The sequence below is a fragment of the Eulemur rufifrons genome, chromosome 20 (assembly GCF_041146395.1).
Source record: "Eulemur rufifrons isolate Redbay chromosome 20, OSU_ERuf_1, whole genome shotgun sequence".
Classification (NCBI taxonomy): domain Eukaryota; kingdom Metazoa; phylum Chordata; class Mammalia; order Primates; family Lemuridae; genus Eulemur; species Eulemur rufifrons.
This window is the reverse complement of record NC_091002.1, coordinates 24609520-24625861: the sequence shown is the minus strand read 5'-3', so window position 1 is coordinate 24625861 and position 16342 is coordinate 24609520. Positions and strand designations below refer to the sequence as shown.

Here is a 16342-nt window from a genome sequence, read left to right as displayed (position 1 = left end):
AGGGCCCTCTCCTGAGAAAGGTTCCCTGGAAAGGAGGAAACTGAGTCCATCGCTTATCACAGAGCACACACTGAAGGGCGTGTTCAGAGCTGAGATGTGAGCATCAACTGCTAAGTGGCACCGTGGGGCACAGAAGGAAAGGCCGGGTCCTCCCGGGTCCGGCAGATCTCCCACCTGCCCACCTGCGCGGCCCACGCCTAACCCTGAATATGCACCTGGCATGTTCCTCTCAAGGCCTTTGCCCTGCTCTTTGCTCACTCGGGGGGCCTTCGTCGCAGCCTGCTCACCCCACGCACCAGCTCAAAGGCAGTGTCCCCCGGCCGCAGCACAGGGCGACCTGTCTCTCTCCAAAGCCTTCCTCCCTGGTCCCTCGATGCCCTTCAGTTGCACACCACAGTTATCGGTGTCCATGGCCTCCTCCCCCACGGCACCTCCCCGACCCTTCCCGGAGTCCAGCACACAGCAAGTGCATCATAAATGTGTGGATAGTGAGCTGCTTGCACATGTATAGCTAGAGCTCTGGCCCAGGCTTGCTCCACACCCAACCCTGGACAGGCCGTGTGGCAGGTCCAGGCCCCGCAGGAAGGTGGGGGATGCTGGCCTTGGGGTCCCCTTTGCTGGGTCCCAGAGGGTCTATGGGGAAGGGAAAAGATGACACTGAGCTTCAAGATTGACCCAATCTTCAGTGTCTGAGAGGCAGGGGGAGGAAAGTGGGCTAGGGAAGGCGCCCTGGTGTAAGGAGCCGCAGCTGGCCCTGGAAGGATGGCGAATTTGGAGCAATAGCAGGGAAGGTGTCGTGAGGGATCAGGCAGGGCAATTCTGGGGCCGAGGGGCAGGGGGGTCAGAGAGGCCGGCAGGACCCCCAGTGGGTCCACCCTGGCAGGTCTTGGCCTGGGCTCTGGAGCCCCTTGGATCCACACTCCAGCCCCAGCTGTGCGACTCACTCGCTGTGTGACCTTGGGCAAATGCCTTGACCTCTCTGAGCTTCCATTTCTCCGTCTGTAAAATGGAGAGGATAGCCCATTTGCTCACATCATAGGGCAGTTCTGAGGATTAAATGTGTGACTTGCTCTAGGGTGGTGCCTGGAACAGGCGGAGCGCACAGTAGACGGGTCCTATCATTGCTATGACAGCATCATAGATTCTGCCCCCCACCATAGACAGGATAAAAAAGTGGCCCAGGGAGGTTGAGGGGGCTGCCCCGAGACACACAGCTTGGGAGGACGGTGGCTGGGAGTGGGGCTCAAATCTCTGAGCCCACTCCAGGGGCTCCTCGTGTTTCCCCGCCCTGAGTCCTTCCTTCCCGCAACCCTACTGTACACAGCCGGCCCTGGGGGAGGCAGGGAGGGCTGGCGATGGGAGCCGGAAGCACAGCGGGTGGATAGGTAGGGGTGGTGCTGTGAGGCCTGCCTGTCCCCGCCTGCCGGCGCGGGTCCGAGGGGATAAGGCGATGCCGTCTGCCGACTGGCTCCTGCGGCTCGGGGCCTGGATCAGGGCAGAGACTGGCCGAGCTGCCGAGGGTCCTGCTCTCGCCCTGTCGCGGCTGGTTCAGCCACGCCGCGTGACCTCAGGCAGCACTGGCTCCCCGTGGCCTCAGTGGCCCCGTGGGCTTCCCCAATCTCCCAGACCCACGGGCTCCCTGTGGTGTGGGTGAGGAGACCCCAGTCCCCCGCAGCCACCAGCACAAAGGCCCTCGAGGTGCCCCCAGGCCAGGCCTCCCCGAGGAGCTCATGGGAGCAGAGCAGAGGCTGGCACCCGGGGCCTGGCTCTAGCCCAGCTCTGCGGCTGGCTCGCCCTGTGACCCTGAGGTCACCCCTGACTTCATTGCCCCCAGGTTTGGACCTTGAGAGAAAGCCCACACCTGGCATGTACCGTGTCCCAGCATCTGGCAGGAGGGTCCCTCTGAGGATGGCCCACTTGGCCATTAGCTCCTCTGCCCTGCGAGTGAATCTCAGGGCACACACCCCACTGGGTTCGGCTGATGTCTCCTTTGCACATGCCAGCCCCCCCAAACACCTCCCCCTGTCCTGTGGAGCTGGTCTGCTCGGCCCCTGGCATCGGCTCCAACATCCCCTGCTCAAGGGATCTCCCAGCTGTGACGGGAGCCCTGTTCTTCCATCCCTGCCCCGTCCCCCTGGTTCAGTGGCATCCCTCACCCTCAGGAGTGGCTGGCTCTGCGGTCGGTGACGTGCATGGCCCCTGCTCCCCCTTTGGGCTCCAGGAGCCCTCAGGGCAGGAGCCCAAACTGCTCTGTTCACTGAGGCAACCATAGCGCCCTGCACAGAACTGGCACACAGTAGGCACTCACTGCGTGTTTGTCAAGGAACGAATGCGTGTCCACTGTGTGCCCAGCCTTGTGGGAGGCACTGGGTCTAGGGCAGGGGCCAGTGTGAGCATGGATGCCTGCTCAGGCAGCCAGAGCCCGTCCCCAGCACCTGCCCTCCTGTGGTCACCGGGCTCCCTGGACACCCTTGTCCTCTGTGCTATTTACATTGGAACAAACTGAAGTGTCACGTGAGCGTCAGGTCTCCTGTTCTTTGGGCCTTTAGATGATTATCTGGGCCTTATTAAACCCTCAATTATCCAGGCAGCTAATCAGGCTCCCGAATATAAGGGCTTCCTCGTCTCAGGGTCGGGAGGCAGGGGTCGGTCATCTGCAGGACGTCCCCAAGCTGGTGTCAAGGTAAGGACAGTCCCCTACCTGTGGAACCCTCCCTAGAGAGTGTCTTATCCAGCACTGGCATTTTACAAGTAAGAAAACTGAGCAGGGAAGAGACTTGCCTGAGGTCACACAGCGAATGGGTGGCAGGGCCAGGGCTTGGATCTGTGATGTCCTGAGCCACGTGCTCCACACCTCACGGTTCCCCCTTCAGACGCTGCAGGACTTGGGAAAGGTCGAGGACACGGCAGAGCCAATGGGCCTCCTCGGGTTCCATCTGAGGCCAAGGGGACGCCAGGGAGGGAACACCCCAGCTGTGCTTTGTAGGAACTCAGCGCTGAGCTGGGCAGCCAGGGCCGGGGGCAGCCGGGAGCATGTGCCAGGCATAGGGAGGGAGGACGGGACTCCTGGAGGAGGAGGACATGAGCAAGGGATGGCAGTGGGGCGGCGGGAAACGCTCCCCATGGTGGGATGGATTATGCGCATGGTCGGGTTCAAACTGGGATCTTTGAGGCTGGGGGCAGTTGGGGTTGCGGGGGGCTTCCTGGAGGAGGAGGCAAGGGCTGAAGTTAGGACTTGAGGGATGAGCAGGTAATGGGTGGGTGGAGGGAAGGCGCTCCAACAGGGAGGGACAGCTCAGGCAAAGCACGGTCAGAAACAAAGCCCTGGCATTAACCGTTTGTCCCAGAAACTCCCACACGACCCTGTTACCCCAAGACACTGATTATTCCAAGAGGGCAAAACCCCCGCCCTGGGTGACCCCAGCGCCTGGCACGAGTTCTGGCCTGGGAATGGGGAGTCTGGAGTGATGCTCAGCGCCCCGCACTGTCAGATGGGGCTGGGGCTGGAGGAGGCCTTCACCAAGCCCCTCCCAGCGCTGTCATCTGGCACAGACCCCACAGCCCCTCTGCGGATGATCTTCAAAGACATTCTGCGCTGGGCGGTCACAGACACGACCACGTGCCAAAGCACACTCGTGTGTGTTCACGGGGTTGAGGAAGCTCTAAGATCTTTTATTTTTAAGCCCAGATAGATAGTTACAAATGGAACAGACGTGAGAGGTCACCCTTTCATTCAGTGAATATTCGTCAAAGGCTCTTTCTACTTGGGCAGGTTTCATCCTTTAGGTCTCAGCCTGGATGTCTCTGTGACCTTCTGTGACCACCTCATCCCATAGCCCGTTCCCTGGCTTCTCACTTGCCTTCCCCCTGACTGAGATTCAGGAGGAGCAGGGGTGTCTCTGCCACGGGCACCTTGCAGCCCGGTCTGCCCGGCATGTAGTAGGCACTCAGTAAATGCCAGGTGAATGAATGAATGAACACAGGCGTAGGCTTGGACTGTGACAGTGGGCGCACAGTAGGGGCCCACCTCGGTTTGTGGATTGGGGGAGCCCTCGGTGCCTGAGCCTCTGTTGGCGACAGTGCGGCCGGGACGCCCCTCCACACAGGCGCGGCTCCCGCGGGCCCCTCCTTCATTCTTTTCAGCCAAAGCTCAGGCCTGAAAGACACACTTGGCCCCTGGTTGGGAGAATTTTAGGTCTTGGTAAGTAGGAGGGAGGGATTCTGGGGGACAGGGGTGGGGTGGGGCTTTCCTGGGAACCTTGAGGGGTCTGGGGTGGGAGGTCCTCGTTCGGTTCACTAGTCACCGGCTGTGAGACCTCCTGTGGTGCCTCGGTTTCTCTATTGGTGAGCTGATGTCTCGAGGGGCCGTAAGAGGCTTGGAGTTGAGATTTCCGGCTGCACGTGGAGGTGAGGCAGAGATGGAGGAGCTGCTGGTGGCACTGGCTGCAGGGCCAGGCGGGGAACACAGGGCTCCCCACATCCACACTGCACTGGGGGCTCCCCGAATAAGGGGGGGGCTGGGGTTCTCTCTGTGGTCCCAGCACTGGGCCACGCTTGAACTCGTGAGAAACCGCAGCTGAATCCCGCCCCCACAACTGCAGGCTGGTCAGAACGCATCGTGCCCATGGGGTGTTCATGGCTTAGAGAGGGAAGTGACCTACTGGGGTGACCCCAAAGGCCCCAGGTTTAATCTGGATCCCCGAATCCCCTGGGAGAGGCAGTAACAATGTCTGCTGGAACGGCTGGAGTCCAGAGGCTCCGGACCCCCGACAACAGGAGGCTCAATCTGCCCCGAGATGGGAGGTCCCGAGGGGACCCAGGGCCTGCTGGGCTGCACCCAATTCAGGCCCCTTGGCACAGGTGGCGCCATGCTTCGGATCCTGTGTCTGGCACTCTGCAGCCTGCTGACCGGCACACGAGCTGACCCTGGGGCGCTGCTGCGGTTGGGCATGGACATCATGAACCGAGGTGAGCTTGTGGCTGGGCGTGGGGCCAGGAGGGGCGCACGGGGCAGGCAGTGGGTAGTCAATGATCATGGTTGTGTGGCCTTGAGCATCCTATGATCCACAGAATAAACTTATGTGCAATGTGTTATTACCATCCTCCCATTTTACAGTGGGAGGAAACTGAGGCCCAGAGAAAATGGGGTGACTTGCCCATGGTCTCCCCACAAGTTAGAGGCACAGCTGGAAATCCTGCTCCCTTGGAGTCTCTCCTTAGCCCTAATGTCAGGTGTTGGTGGCCACAGGTGGGCTGTGGGGGTGACAGACAAAGGTCAAATCCCAGCAACAACTTGCTGTGTGACCTCGGGCAAGTCGCTTGCCCTCTCTGTGTTGCCGTTCACTCATCTGTAAATGTAAAATGTAAAGAAATGTAAAACAGGGCAACCAGTTCTTCCTTGGGATCAAACAAAATGTGAGATTAAAATCCCCTGGGGGAACCTTAGTAAAATTGATTTTCTACCTCCACCCCCAAGTCCATGGCCACAAGGGAAATGGAGTCACATCTAGGCACAAAAGGCTAATGACAGTTCTGTCAGCTCAGTATTTGTCCCCTTTCTGGGCACTAGCTGTGACCATATGGAAGTGTTTCTGGCAGTGTCATCGGGGCTGGGGTCGCCAGGCGGGTGTGGGGGGAGAGAATCTCTCTGCCTCGGGTCCAGAATCTGCAGTTTAACAAGCTCCCAGAGGAGTCCCCAGTCCCCGGGGTCTGGGAGTGGCTGGCCCACAGGATAAAGCAACGCTCCAACCTGGCATTCGAGACCCCCATGATATGCCCCCTGCAAACTGCCCCAGCTGCCTGTCTTGTCTCCCCTGCCCTCCAGCCACGCCGAATGTCACAGTCTTCCTCACCTGCCGCCTTCTCCTGCCCTCACCCTTGTACTTGTGCCCTCTGCCTGGAGTGGGACCCTTTTTCTTTGCTTCCTGGGGAAAATTGCTATTCCCCCTTCACGGACCAACTGATATGTCACCTCCTCCTGGAAGCCTTCCCTGGCTCTTCCCTTCCTGGCCTAAATCCCACTTGTGGTTCCTACCGCTTGTCACTGTCGTTACTGGTGACTCTGGCTTCTCCAAGGAGGCTGGGGGAGGGCAGGGGCTGGGCATGACTCATCTGCGGGTCTGTGCCATCGCCCAGCCCAGGGTGGGACACGGTGACTGGAAGGGGCCTGGGATGCCTGAGCCCATCTCTCCACCTGAGTGTCTCTCTGGACCCCCACGGCAGAGGTCCAGAGTGCCATGGATGAGAGTCATATCCTGGAGAAGATGGCAGCTGAGGCAGGCAAGAAACAGCCGGGCATGAAACCGATCAAGGGCATCACCAAGTACGCAGGGGAGGGGCGGGGCTGGCGGTTCGGGCAGAGGGCGGTGGGGAAGGCTGTGCCCAGACCTGAGAAGGCCAGGTGAGAGAGCTGGCGCCGGCTGTGGGGCCTCCTCCCTGCCTCGTGCTGTCCTGCTATGTGACGTTGGGCAGGTCACTGCTTCTGCCCGGGCCTCCTCAGCCATCCCCTGGGGACAATTCTAGCCCTGTTGTGAGCAGGGTCATTTGAGAAGGAAGTAAGGTTGAAAAGTCAAACATCAACTCCCTACATGCAACATGAGCTCACTGTACGTGAAATTAAATGAAAACATCCTAAAATGGTGGAGCTGGAAAGGTATCAACAATCATCTAATGACAAGAGGAAATCGGTTCCTTTGCAAATGCCATGTGGGGTAGATTGGCAGGGGCTGCCTGGAATGATGCACTGGGAGGGATCTCAGCCACTATCCGGACTTAACGGGAAATAGAACTGTGATCAATTAGCAATGTCTGCCAAGTGCTCAGGATGGGCAAGTGGAGGTCAGTGTGCCACATCTTTGTCATCCTGGTTCTCAGTGGGGGTGACTTTGCCTCCAAGGGGACATTTGGCAATGTCTGCATTGTCACAGTTTGCAGGAGAGTGGGGAAGTGCTACTGCATCTAGTGAGTGCTACTGCATCTAGGTCAGATTTGCTACTAAACACCCCACCATGCACAGGACAGCCTCCCGCAACAAAGTATCCTGCCCCAAATGCTGATAGCGCCACTGTTGAGAAACCCTGATCTAAGCAAACCTCCACGTTTGTTGATGGGAAAATTGAGGCCCACGTAAGGGAAGGGAACAGTCCAAGGTCATACACAGTCAGTCAGGTGTCCCGTCTCCCATATGATGAGTGCTTTCTGTATACAAATTGGTTCAGGTCCAGCCTTTTGTTTGCACTTTTTCATGGTCCCCTGAGGCAGGCTTATCCCTGTGACATGGGATAGGAGTGTACCCAAGGCCCCTCAGCAAGGTGGTGGAGGAGTGGGTTGAGGCCCTGGGTCTCGCATGTTCAGTTCTCATTGCTGTGGACGCCTGTCCCCTCCCAGTTTGAAGGTGAAGGATGTCCAACTGCCCGTCATCACACTGAACTTTGTACCCGGAGTGGGCATCTTCCAGTGTGTGGCCACAGGCATGACCATCACTGGCAAGAGGTGAGTTTGGCAGCAGAGAGAAGGCAGAAAGAGAATGGCCTCCCTGTCTCACCCTCACATGCACATTTATTGAGTACCTACTGTGTACCATCTGGGTGCTATGATCTGAGGTGATGTAGACTTGGTTCCTACTTTTGATGGGAATCAGAGCTGGGCACAATCACAGACTCAGTGATTGGTCTAGGACAGAGGAAGCACTGGGTAGGTCAGTGGAGATCAGAAAAGATTTTGAGGAGGTGAGGACAGCTGAACAGGGTTTTGAAGGATGTGTAAGAGTTTGCCAAAGCAAGAGGGTGGGGAAAAGGCTGGTTGTTTGACCTTGGGCAGGTCTCACTCCTCCCCTTTTCTGTCCTGTGAGGGTGGTCCCCTCCCCTTCCCCCCCTCTCAGAGATGCTGAGATTGTGAGCAAGGAGGAGGCAGGGACAGTGGTCACGGTGGCAGAGCTGCCCACAATGCCTGCCTGCCCCACCCTCCAGCTTCATGGGAGGGAACATGGAGATCATCGTGGTCCTGAACATCACAGCCACCAACCGGCTGCTGCAGGACGAGGAGACAGGCCTCCCCATGTTCAAGAGCGAGGGCTGTGAGGTCATCCTGGTCAACGTGAAGACCAACCTGCCTAGCAAGTGAGGGGCTCTGGCTGGGGAGGAAGGCCGGTCCACATTGCTCCACTCCTAACATCCCACTTCCTGAGCCACTGACCTCCCCTTAACCACGTCCCTCCATGTCCTGTGCCTAAATTCCTGCCGCTGGTGCACCTGTTCGCCCATCCTCTGGTGCCTGTGTCCGTCTAGCATGCTGCCCAAGGTGGTCAACAAGTTCCTGGACAGCACCCTGCACAAAGTCCTCCCTGGCCTGGTGAGTGGCCCAGACAAAGCCTGCAGCCCTCGCGGCTGGGATGGCTTAGACCAGGGCTGGCAAGTGCACTTCCTTTTGGGTGCTGACCCTGATTGATTGCTAGTGGCTGGGAAGGGTTCTGAGGCTGTGGCTGGCTCAGTGGGAGAAAGCGCCATGATCATCTAGTGATGTCTGCCATGAGCACGGGAGGAGGGAATGACAGCCTGCATGTTACAGCTTGCCAGCCCTGCTTAGACGGCCAGTCCCTGGGGAATGAGTCCTCGCCGATTTGGCAGACTTTGATTCTGGTCAGGAGATCTGGATTCTGGTTCAGGCTCTGCTATGGACTTTCTGTGTGACGTGGGGCCTCAGTTTCCCCACCAGTCCCCATCCCAGCAAGGCTGTTGGGATTCCCCGTGGAAAACCATGCAGTTGTGCGGAGCGAGGCCCTCCACACAGTCACCCTCTCATCCCAGTGCCTTCTCTGCTTCCAGATGTGTCCAGCCATCGATGCGGTCCTGGTGTATGTGAACAGGAAGTGGGCCAACCTGAATGGTGAGTGTAGCCCCCGCCACACCTCGGCCCTACACGGGGACACCAGGATGGATGGATTTTGAGGCCCTGCTCCCCATTCCAATGCCTGCTTCCTGCCCAGCCTCGGGACTCAGGACCCTGAGGTCAGGGTGTCCGCCCCGCACTGTCCAGATGGGAAGCCCGAGGCCCTGAGGTCTTGAGGGGCTCTGGGTCCTCCCTCCCTGCCCCCACCCCTGGCTCCATCCAGCACCCCCAAACCCCAAGGACAGCAGCCACTCTGTGCTCTTCTGCAAACCTTGTGCCCCGAATTGTAATCCGATAGTGGCAATGCCCGATTCGCCTTTGCTGGGGGCATCTGCTGCTTCCATTTTGGGGTCCACAGGGCTCCCCAGTGTTGGGGAGAGGAAACGTCAATGTCTGGGGCTGAAGAAAACTCACTCATGTCCCCCACAGTGTGGCCTGGGAAAGCCACTTCCTCCTCCGAGCCTCAGTTTGCGCATCTGTAAAGCAGAGCTGATAACCCCACCCCCGCGGGTCTGTTGCGAGACCCAAGCCGTGACGGCCCGTGGAGAACTCTCACGCCCTGTGCCGGCAGCGCCATGTCATTTCCCGGGCTGGGCACTGTGGCCTCTGTCCTACAGATGAAGTTACAGAGGCCCAGAGATGCTAAGCAATTTGCCTCGGGTCACACGGAGGGCCGGGGTCAGGTGCGGCTGGCTGGCACGGGCTTCTCCGGGCTGCACCCAGGGTTGGCGACTCTCTGAGGGTTCCGGAACCTCCTTTTCGCACAGACCCTATGCCCGTGGGCCGGATGGGCACTGTCAAGTATGTCCTGACGTCCACACCCGTCACCACGGCCAGCTACATCCAAGTGGACTTTAGTGTAAGTGCCGGGGACCACCAGGGGGCTGGGGGCTCAGGCTCCCCGCCTGGGTGGGGGGTAGGTGGGGGGTAGGAGGCCCCTCAGGCCCCCACCAGGGTGTCCCCGGGCACCGGTCTCTCCCACTCTCTTCTCTGAACATAGACCTCGGGTGCCCAGCTGGTTTCTGGGGCTGCCAACTTCACACTTGTGTTTCCCCCAAGGCCGTTTGCTTCTCCTGACCAGGGGCTCCCCCAGTGGTTCATGACTTCATGACTGACTTCCTTTTCCTCTGAGGCCTCAGTCTACCCACCTGTACGCCGGGAGGGTTGGGCCACTGTGGCCTGCCCTGGCTCTGACAGTTAGTGACTTGCTGACCTGGGGCTTGCTGTGAGCCCCAGGGGGTTGGAGGACTGAGACGCCCCCCTGACCACAGGCCCTCGGGGGCCGAGGGTGAGTGTGTCCTTCCCGGCTGTCCCGCAGCCTGTGGTGCAGCAGCAAAAGGGCAAAGCCATCAAGCCTGCCGATGCTGGGGACGCCCTCCAGTTCCCCGAGGGTTACGCTGAGGGCTCGTCACAGCTGCTGCTCGCGGCCGCCTTCCTCACCGCAGAGCTCACCCTGCTGCAGAAGTCCTTTGATGTCGACATTCGGGATACGATGGTGAGCTGTCCAGGCCCACCCCCCGCTCTTCTGCCCCCGTAGTGACAGTCCCTGCCTACTTTGTCCACTCTGGGGATTATCCTGGGGTTGTGGGCGACACTAAGCCTGGGAGATGCCGGGACTGATTTGGGTTTCCATCATGTTTATCCCACCATCCACCATCCCTCTGTCCATGTAACCACCATCTACTTCTCCATACAACCAACCGCTCCTCAACCGACATCTCTAATGCCTTGGCCATCCATCACCTTCCTTTTATCCAATCACTCTCCACCCACCTATCCAGCTAGCTACCATGTATTCATGCCCTAGGTTCTAGCCTTCCAACTAGCATCCATCCATCCCACCATATCATCCACACAAGGTCTAGAACAGTGCCTGCCGTCGAATGAGTGAATCTATGCACCTGCCATTTACCATCCAAGCTCCCCTACACCCACCCAACTTTCCATTCCCCATCCTCCTAGTCATCTACTCATCTGTCCAATCATCCATCCCTATGTCCATCCACCCCACTGATCTATCCATTCATCCTCCCATCCATCCACTCACCAGCCATCCATGTATCTTCCCATCCAACCTCCCACCCCATCAATCCATTCATCTATTTTCCCATCCATTTATCACCCCATCCCACCATCTTCCCATCCACCCATCCTCCTCTTCATCATTCCTTTCATGCATCCACCTTCCATCCACCCATCCATCCTCCCACCCATTTTCCCATCCATCTATCTGTCCCTCCAGGAATCCATCCACCCTCACCCCCTCTCACCGATACATCCACCTATTCTCCCATCCATCTTCTTGCTTTTTCATCCAACAACATTTCTCAGCCTTTGACCTTGTGCTAAGACCTATGGGTGTTGGAATGTGTAGGATGTCGTCTGGGCTCCCCAGAAGCTCATTATCTAGTCAAGCACAGAGCAGTAAGTGCTGTATGAAGGGAGCCTCGGGGGGCACACACTGTCGAGTGAGAGGAGAGTTTGTTAGGCTGGGTCAGGGAGGACATCAGCGATCCTAACCTTGACTTTTGTTCTGTAGATTGGTGAGCTGCCCCCACAAACCACTGTGACGCTGGCTGGCTTCATCCCTGCAGTGAGTCCCAAATTCCCCATGACCACCGCTCCCTGCCCTGCCCTGTTGCCCTCTGGTCAAAGGGGAGGACTCGGGAGGCATCTTTTCAATGCCACGGGTCCCTCGTCCAATGTGGCAACACCTTGACTTCTCCATAAAGCACTCTTTGGGTCCGGCATAGAAAGAGTTCAACTTCTGTGCACTGTGCTTTCTGTGTTTAAGATAGAACAGCCAAATTGTGTGTTTTGTTCCTTTTATTTCCTGATCGACACATCCTGGCCTTTGTATGTTGTACTTCCTGTGTCCAAAGTAGAAATTACCTATTTCCACAAGGGACTCCTGATTTCAACTGAAGCCACCAGTCTAAGGACTGGCCCTAAGTCTCCTGGTTGCTGCAGGTAGCTGAGGCCTACCCCAAATCGAAGCCCTTGGTGACCAAGATCAGGATATACAAGCCTCCCAAGCTCACCCTGAATCCCGGCAAGAGCCTGCTTCACCTGCACGGCACCCTGGAGATGTCTGCTGCTCGGCGGCGGCGGGGCAAGGCTCCGGTGTCCCTCTTCGTCCTAGAAGCTGTGAGATCTGTTCCCCATTTGTTCCCAACCTCGTGGGTATTCGAGGCTGGAGAGTGGGATTTTAGTTGACAGTCAAGTCACAGATTGGAGGGTTCTTAGATAATCTCAGTTGCTGGTCCTAACCTCCCAGTCACTGTCACGATGTCTGATCCTTGGCTCTGCCATGGAGCCTTTGAAAGGCTGGCAAGACCAGCAAACCAAGGGTCTGTGGCCGAGTCCTGCCTTTCCATTTCCTCCCCCTCTCTCCCTCCAACAGTCATTAGCATCTGCAAAGGCAGTGCAGGGTTCACCGAGGGACTATGGGAGCCTAGAGATCCCAGATCCAGTTTGGGGAAATCACAGAGGACTTCCCAGAGGAAGTGATAGCTGGCTATGTTTTGAAGGTTGAGCAGAAGCTGGCCAGGGAAGGGGTTGATGTTGGGGAGGCTGGGGATGGAGGACAGCCCAGGCAGAGGTTATAGCATATGCGAAGGCCTGGAGCAAGAACACGGTGTATGCAGGGACCTACAATGCTGCCAGGTATTTGGGGGGTTGCTATCCTAGCCCAGGACAAGGAGGGATGAAGAGCCTGGGCTGGGTTCAATTCCCGAGGGTGGGAGGGGCAGAGAGGAGGACGCCTGCTTTGTCTTGGCAGTGGTGGTGGTGCTGAAGGGTGGTAAAGTCTCTGGCTTGCCCAGCCCTCATGGGGGGACCCACTGCCTTCTCTCTGCTCCCTCCCCAATGCCAGCACTTCAATCTGAAAGTCCAGTACTCAGTGCGGGAGAACCGGCTGCAGATGGCCACCTCTCTGGACAGGTAGGAGCCTGGTGCCCCAGGCTGCTGTCCCTGTACCGCTGCATGGGCATCCTTAACACACTTAGCTTCCTGCCCCAGCTCTCTCCCTGATCCTTCCACCACAGCCACTAGGCTGCTCTAGTCACTATCCCTACTATCCCTGCTCTAGAACCCACAATGGCTCCCCATTGCCTGCATGATCTTTTCTCAAATCTTAGTCTGGCACTAAAGATCTTTCTTAAATTCTTCCACTTCTACCCCTCACTCTTCCACTAGGCTCTTTCCCAGTGGGTCTGGTCATGGGCCCATGCACTCCTTTGCATTAATGGGCCTTTGCCCATGACATCCAAATGTCACCTGAGAGTCAGGGCCCAGCTGAAATGCCACCTCCTCCAGGAAGCCTTTCCTTATACCAAGAGCAGCTAACCTGTATGGGGCTCTCTCTATCTGTGAGGCACCGAGTATACACATTGTATTCATCATCCCACTTCATTCTTACACTCTGGGAGGAGGGTGCTATTAACATTCTAGCATTATATTCAGTCACTCATGAATTCTTGTATTTGCCTTAATGATTAATCTGACTCGTATTATGTCAGGATTCTTTCAGTTGCAAGAGACAGAATTCCACCTTTAGCTTAAGCCTCAAAGGGAAACTTTTGGCTCCTATAACTGAAGACTCTAGGGGTAGGTCTGCCTTCAGGCATGGTGGGATCCAGGCAGACAAAGTCCTCAAGAATCTGTCTCCCTCCTCCCCTTGCCTTTGCTCTCCACTTTGTTGGCTAAATTCTCAGGCAGCCTCTTCCTGCAGGGCAGGAGAGCATCCCAACAACAAGAGAAGCCTTTTGTCCAATGGTTCTGATGAAATTACCAAGGCCTGGGGCTAGCTTGGGTCACATGACCAATGCTGAGCCAATCACCATGCCTGAGAGATGGCCTGCTCTGATTGGCCAGGCCTGGGTCATATGCTCACCTTAGAGGCGCTGGGCTCAGCCCCACCTGGATGACTTGGGATGAGCGTGGAAAAATGGAGGGTCTGTTACTGGAGTAGCCAGAGGGGACAGGTAGAGCCGCCAGGTGCCCATCGCGTGGCCTGTCCGCTGCCAACATGCATTGGTGCCTACAGGAGGCTGTGTGGGCTCGGGGCGCAGGGCAAGGGGCTCCTACTCCGTGTCCTGGAGGATCTGAGACGGACCAGCTGGCTGTAAACCTCTGCATAGCCGGCCTTGGGCAGGAGCAGCAGACATGACTGGGGGTCCCACAGGGATGAGTCAGGACCAGTGAGAAGAGATCAGGCGAGTCTAGTGGTTTGAGCCGTGGGAAACAGAATGGGCCGAGATGAAGGTGGAACGTGTCCCGTCATGGGTAACATGCGAGCAGAGACTCACAAGCACCTGATCTGAAGCTGTAGGGACTCCTGATCGGGGAGGAGTTGGGGTGGGTGGGAGCCCCTTCTCCAGGGCCAGGGCCAGTGGCTCTGACCATTCTTTCCCCTCCACCCCCTGCCTTGCTCCCCCTCTCCCACAGATTACTGAGCCTTGCCCGGAAGTCCTCATCGATTGGCCCCTTCAATGTAAGTGTCCCAAGTGCTTCTGCCTGGGCTGGCTTGAGGGCAAGACTGGGCCCGTTTCCCTTGAGACTGCAGGAAGAGGCCCTGCAACGGAGGCAGGAGGAATCGGGCAAGGCCACTGGGAGGTTTGGGGCTCCTGTCCTGCTGTGTGAGCTAAGGAAGGTCCCTTAGCCTCTCTGGGTCCCTGTTTCCTTTTCTGGATAGAATCTGGACCTCTCCCTGGAGTGAAGTTAACAACATTGCCTTGGAGAGTGGCAGCCCGGGCTGGCCTTGGTAGGCCAAGCTGTTGTTTTTATTAGACTCCGCAGTTTCAGGGCCCAACACAGAACCTGGCCCCAGCAGGTGCTAAGAGTAGTAACAACAACAGCACTTACTCTGTGCTGTGTGCTTTATGCAAACTCGTTTCATCCTCACGGAAGGCTGTGAGTAGGCGCTGTTATATTTCACTGAGGGACAGAGAGCTAGGGTGGGAGGTACAGAGAGGTGGTGAGTGAATGATCAAAGCCACTGAGTTTTCTGTAGGAGCAGGAGTGGCGTCCGCAGAGCCACTTCTTGTCTCCTGCACCTTGACCCAAGACTCCAGGTGTCACCTGAACAGCGACTAAGCAGAGGCGAAGGGCACAACTCTTCGATGCTAGCTGGACAAACTGTTGATGTCTAACGTCAACTCCTCTGGTCCCCCGGCCTAGCCAGAGTGAGGGCCGAAAAGATTTGTTGAATTGGGTTGGACTGGATTGAATTGAGTTAAACGATGGAATGTGGATGTTCTCTCTCTCTCTTTCTCTCCCCCAGGAGAAGGAACTAAATGGCTTCATCACAGCTTATCTCCAGGAAGCCTACATCCCGGTCGTCAATGGTGAGGGCTCCACTTTGGTTTTACTGGTGCCAAGAAGCACTTGAAGCAAGAAGGGTGACCTCAGAGCCCCGTCGCTGGCTCCAGACAGGGGAGGCTCAAAGGAAGTAGATGATCATTGCCGAATCTTTGAGGCCAATGGAGTCTTACTGTCACCTGCTTGGGGACAATGGCCTCTCCCACCGTTTGGGCTCTGACTCTTGACCCCACATCATGAGTGAGATTACCTGGGATGTAAAAACATGCCAGAGCAGGGTTACTGGCCGTTTGCCTGCACAGCCGGCAGACATCACGAATCAATCAGTGCACTATTGCCCGCAACCCTGCTCCTCAGTCACCTGCAGGGCAGTCAGGCTGAGACGCCCCTTACTGTGTTTCTCAGATGCGCTCCAAGTTGGGCTCCCACTCCCGGACTTTGTGGCTATGAATTACAACCTGGCTCAGCTGGACATAGTGGAGGTGAGGGGCGGGGCTGGGGGAGGCCATGTCAATCAACACTTTCAGCCAATGGGTGATGAGCAAGAGCCTGCCTCTCTCAAACTGGAGGGAGTGGGGCTGGGGAGGGCCGGTGGCCATCAGTATAATCCTGCCAATCCGTGAGCAAGGCTGCCCCTCACAACCTTGGCCAGGGGTTCCACAGAAAGAAACTTGAACTCTGCTTCTCTCTTGCTCTGCTGCCTTGGGCAAATTACTTCGCCTCTCTATGCCTCCATTTTCCTGTGCTTAAAATGGGATGTTAATCTGGGCGTTGACCTCATAGAACTAGTATTATGATTCATTAAGCAAATTCACCTAAAGGCATACAATAAGTGCTCAATAAATATGAGCTTTTTATTGCATGCCATGCTTTGAGCTGGCAGGTAGGGGTGCTTGTGCCCACTTGACAGTTGAGAAAATTGAGGCCCAGAGAGGTGAAGGGACTTCCCCAGCATCACAAGGCGGGTCTACTTCAACCTTTGCTTAAACGTCACATTGGTTTCCAGTTCCTGGAGAGGGGCCCAGTTCCCTCCCATGCCTGTGCCTGGGTGGCCCTGATCATTGCTCCCCTATTCTCACCCTGGCCATTTGTCCCCTGCCAGAATGCCCTGGTGCTGGACTTGAGGCTGGACTGA

General features: G+C 57.1%; 1 protein-coding gene across 1 annotated transcript; it reads left to right on the top strand.

Moving 5' to 3' along the window:
- Nucleotides 1-4868: 4868 nt before the first annotated feature.
- On the top strand, nucleotides 4869-16342 carry BPIFB6 (BPI fold containing family B member 6). Its single transcript, XM_069496248.1, has 15 exons — nucleotides 4869-4968; nucleotides 6223-6322; nucleotides 7387-7491; nucleotides 7968-8117; nucleotides 8286-8349; nucleotides 8823-8883; nucleotides 9654-9745; nucleotides 10205-10381; nucleotides 11426-11479; nucleotides 11857-12033; nucleotides 12761-12828; nucleotides 14335-14380; nucleotides 15170-15233; nucleotides 15613-15689; nucleotides 16310-16342. Exons 1-15 carry the CDS (start codon nucleotides 4869-4871, stop codon nucleotides 16340-16342), a joined length of 1368 nt encoding a protein of 455 aa, XP_069352349.1.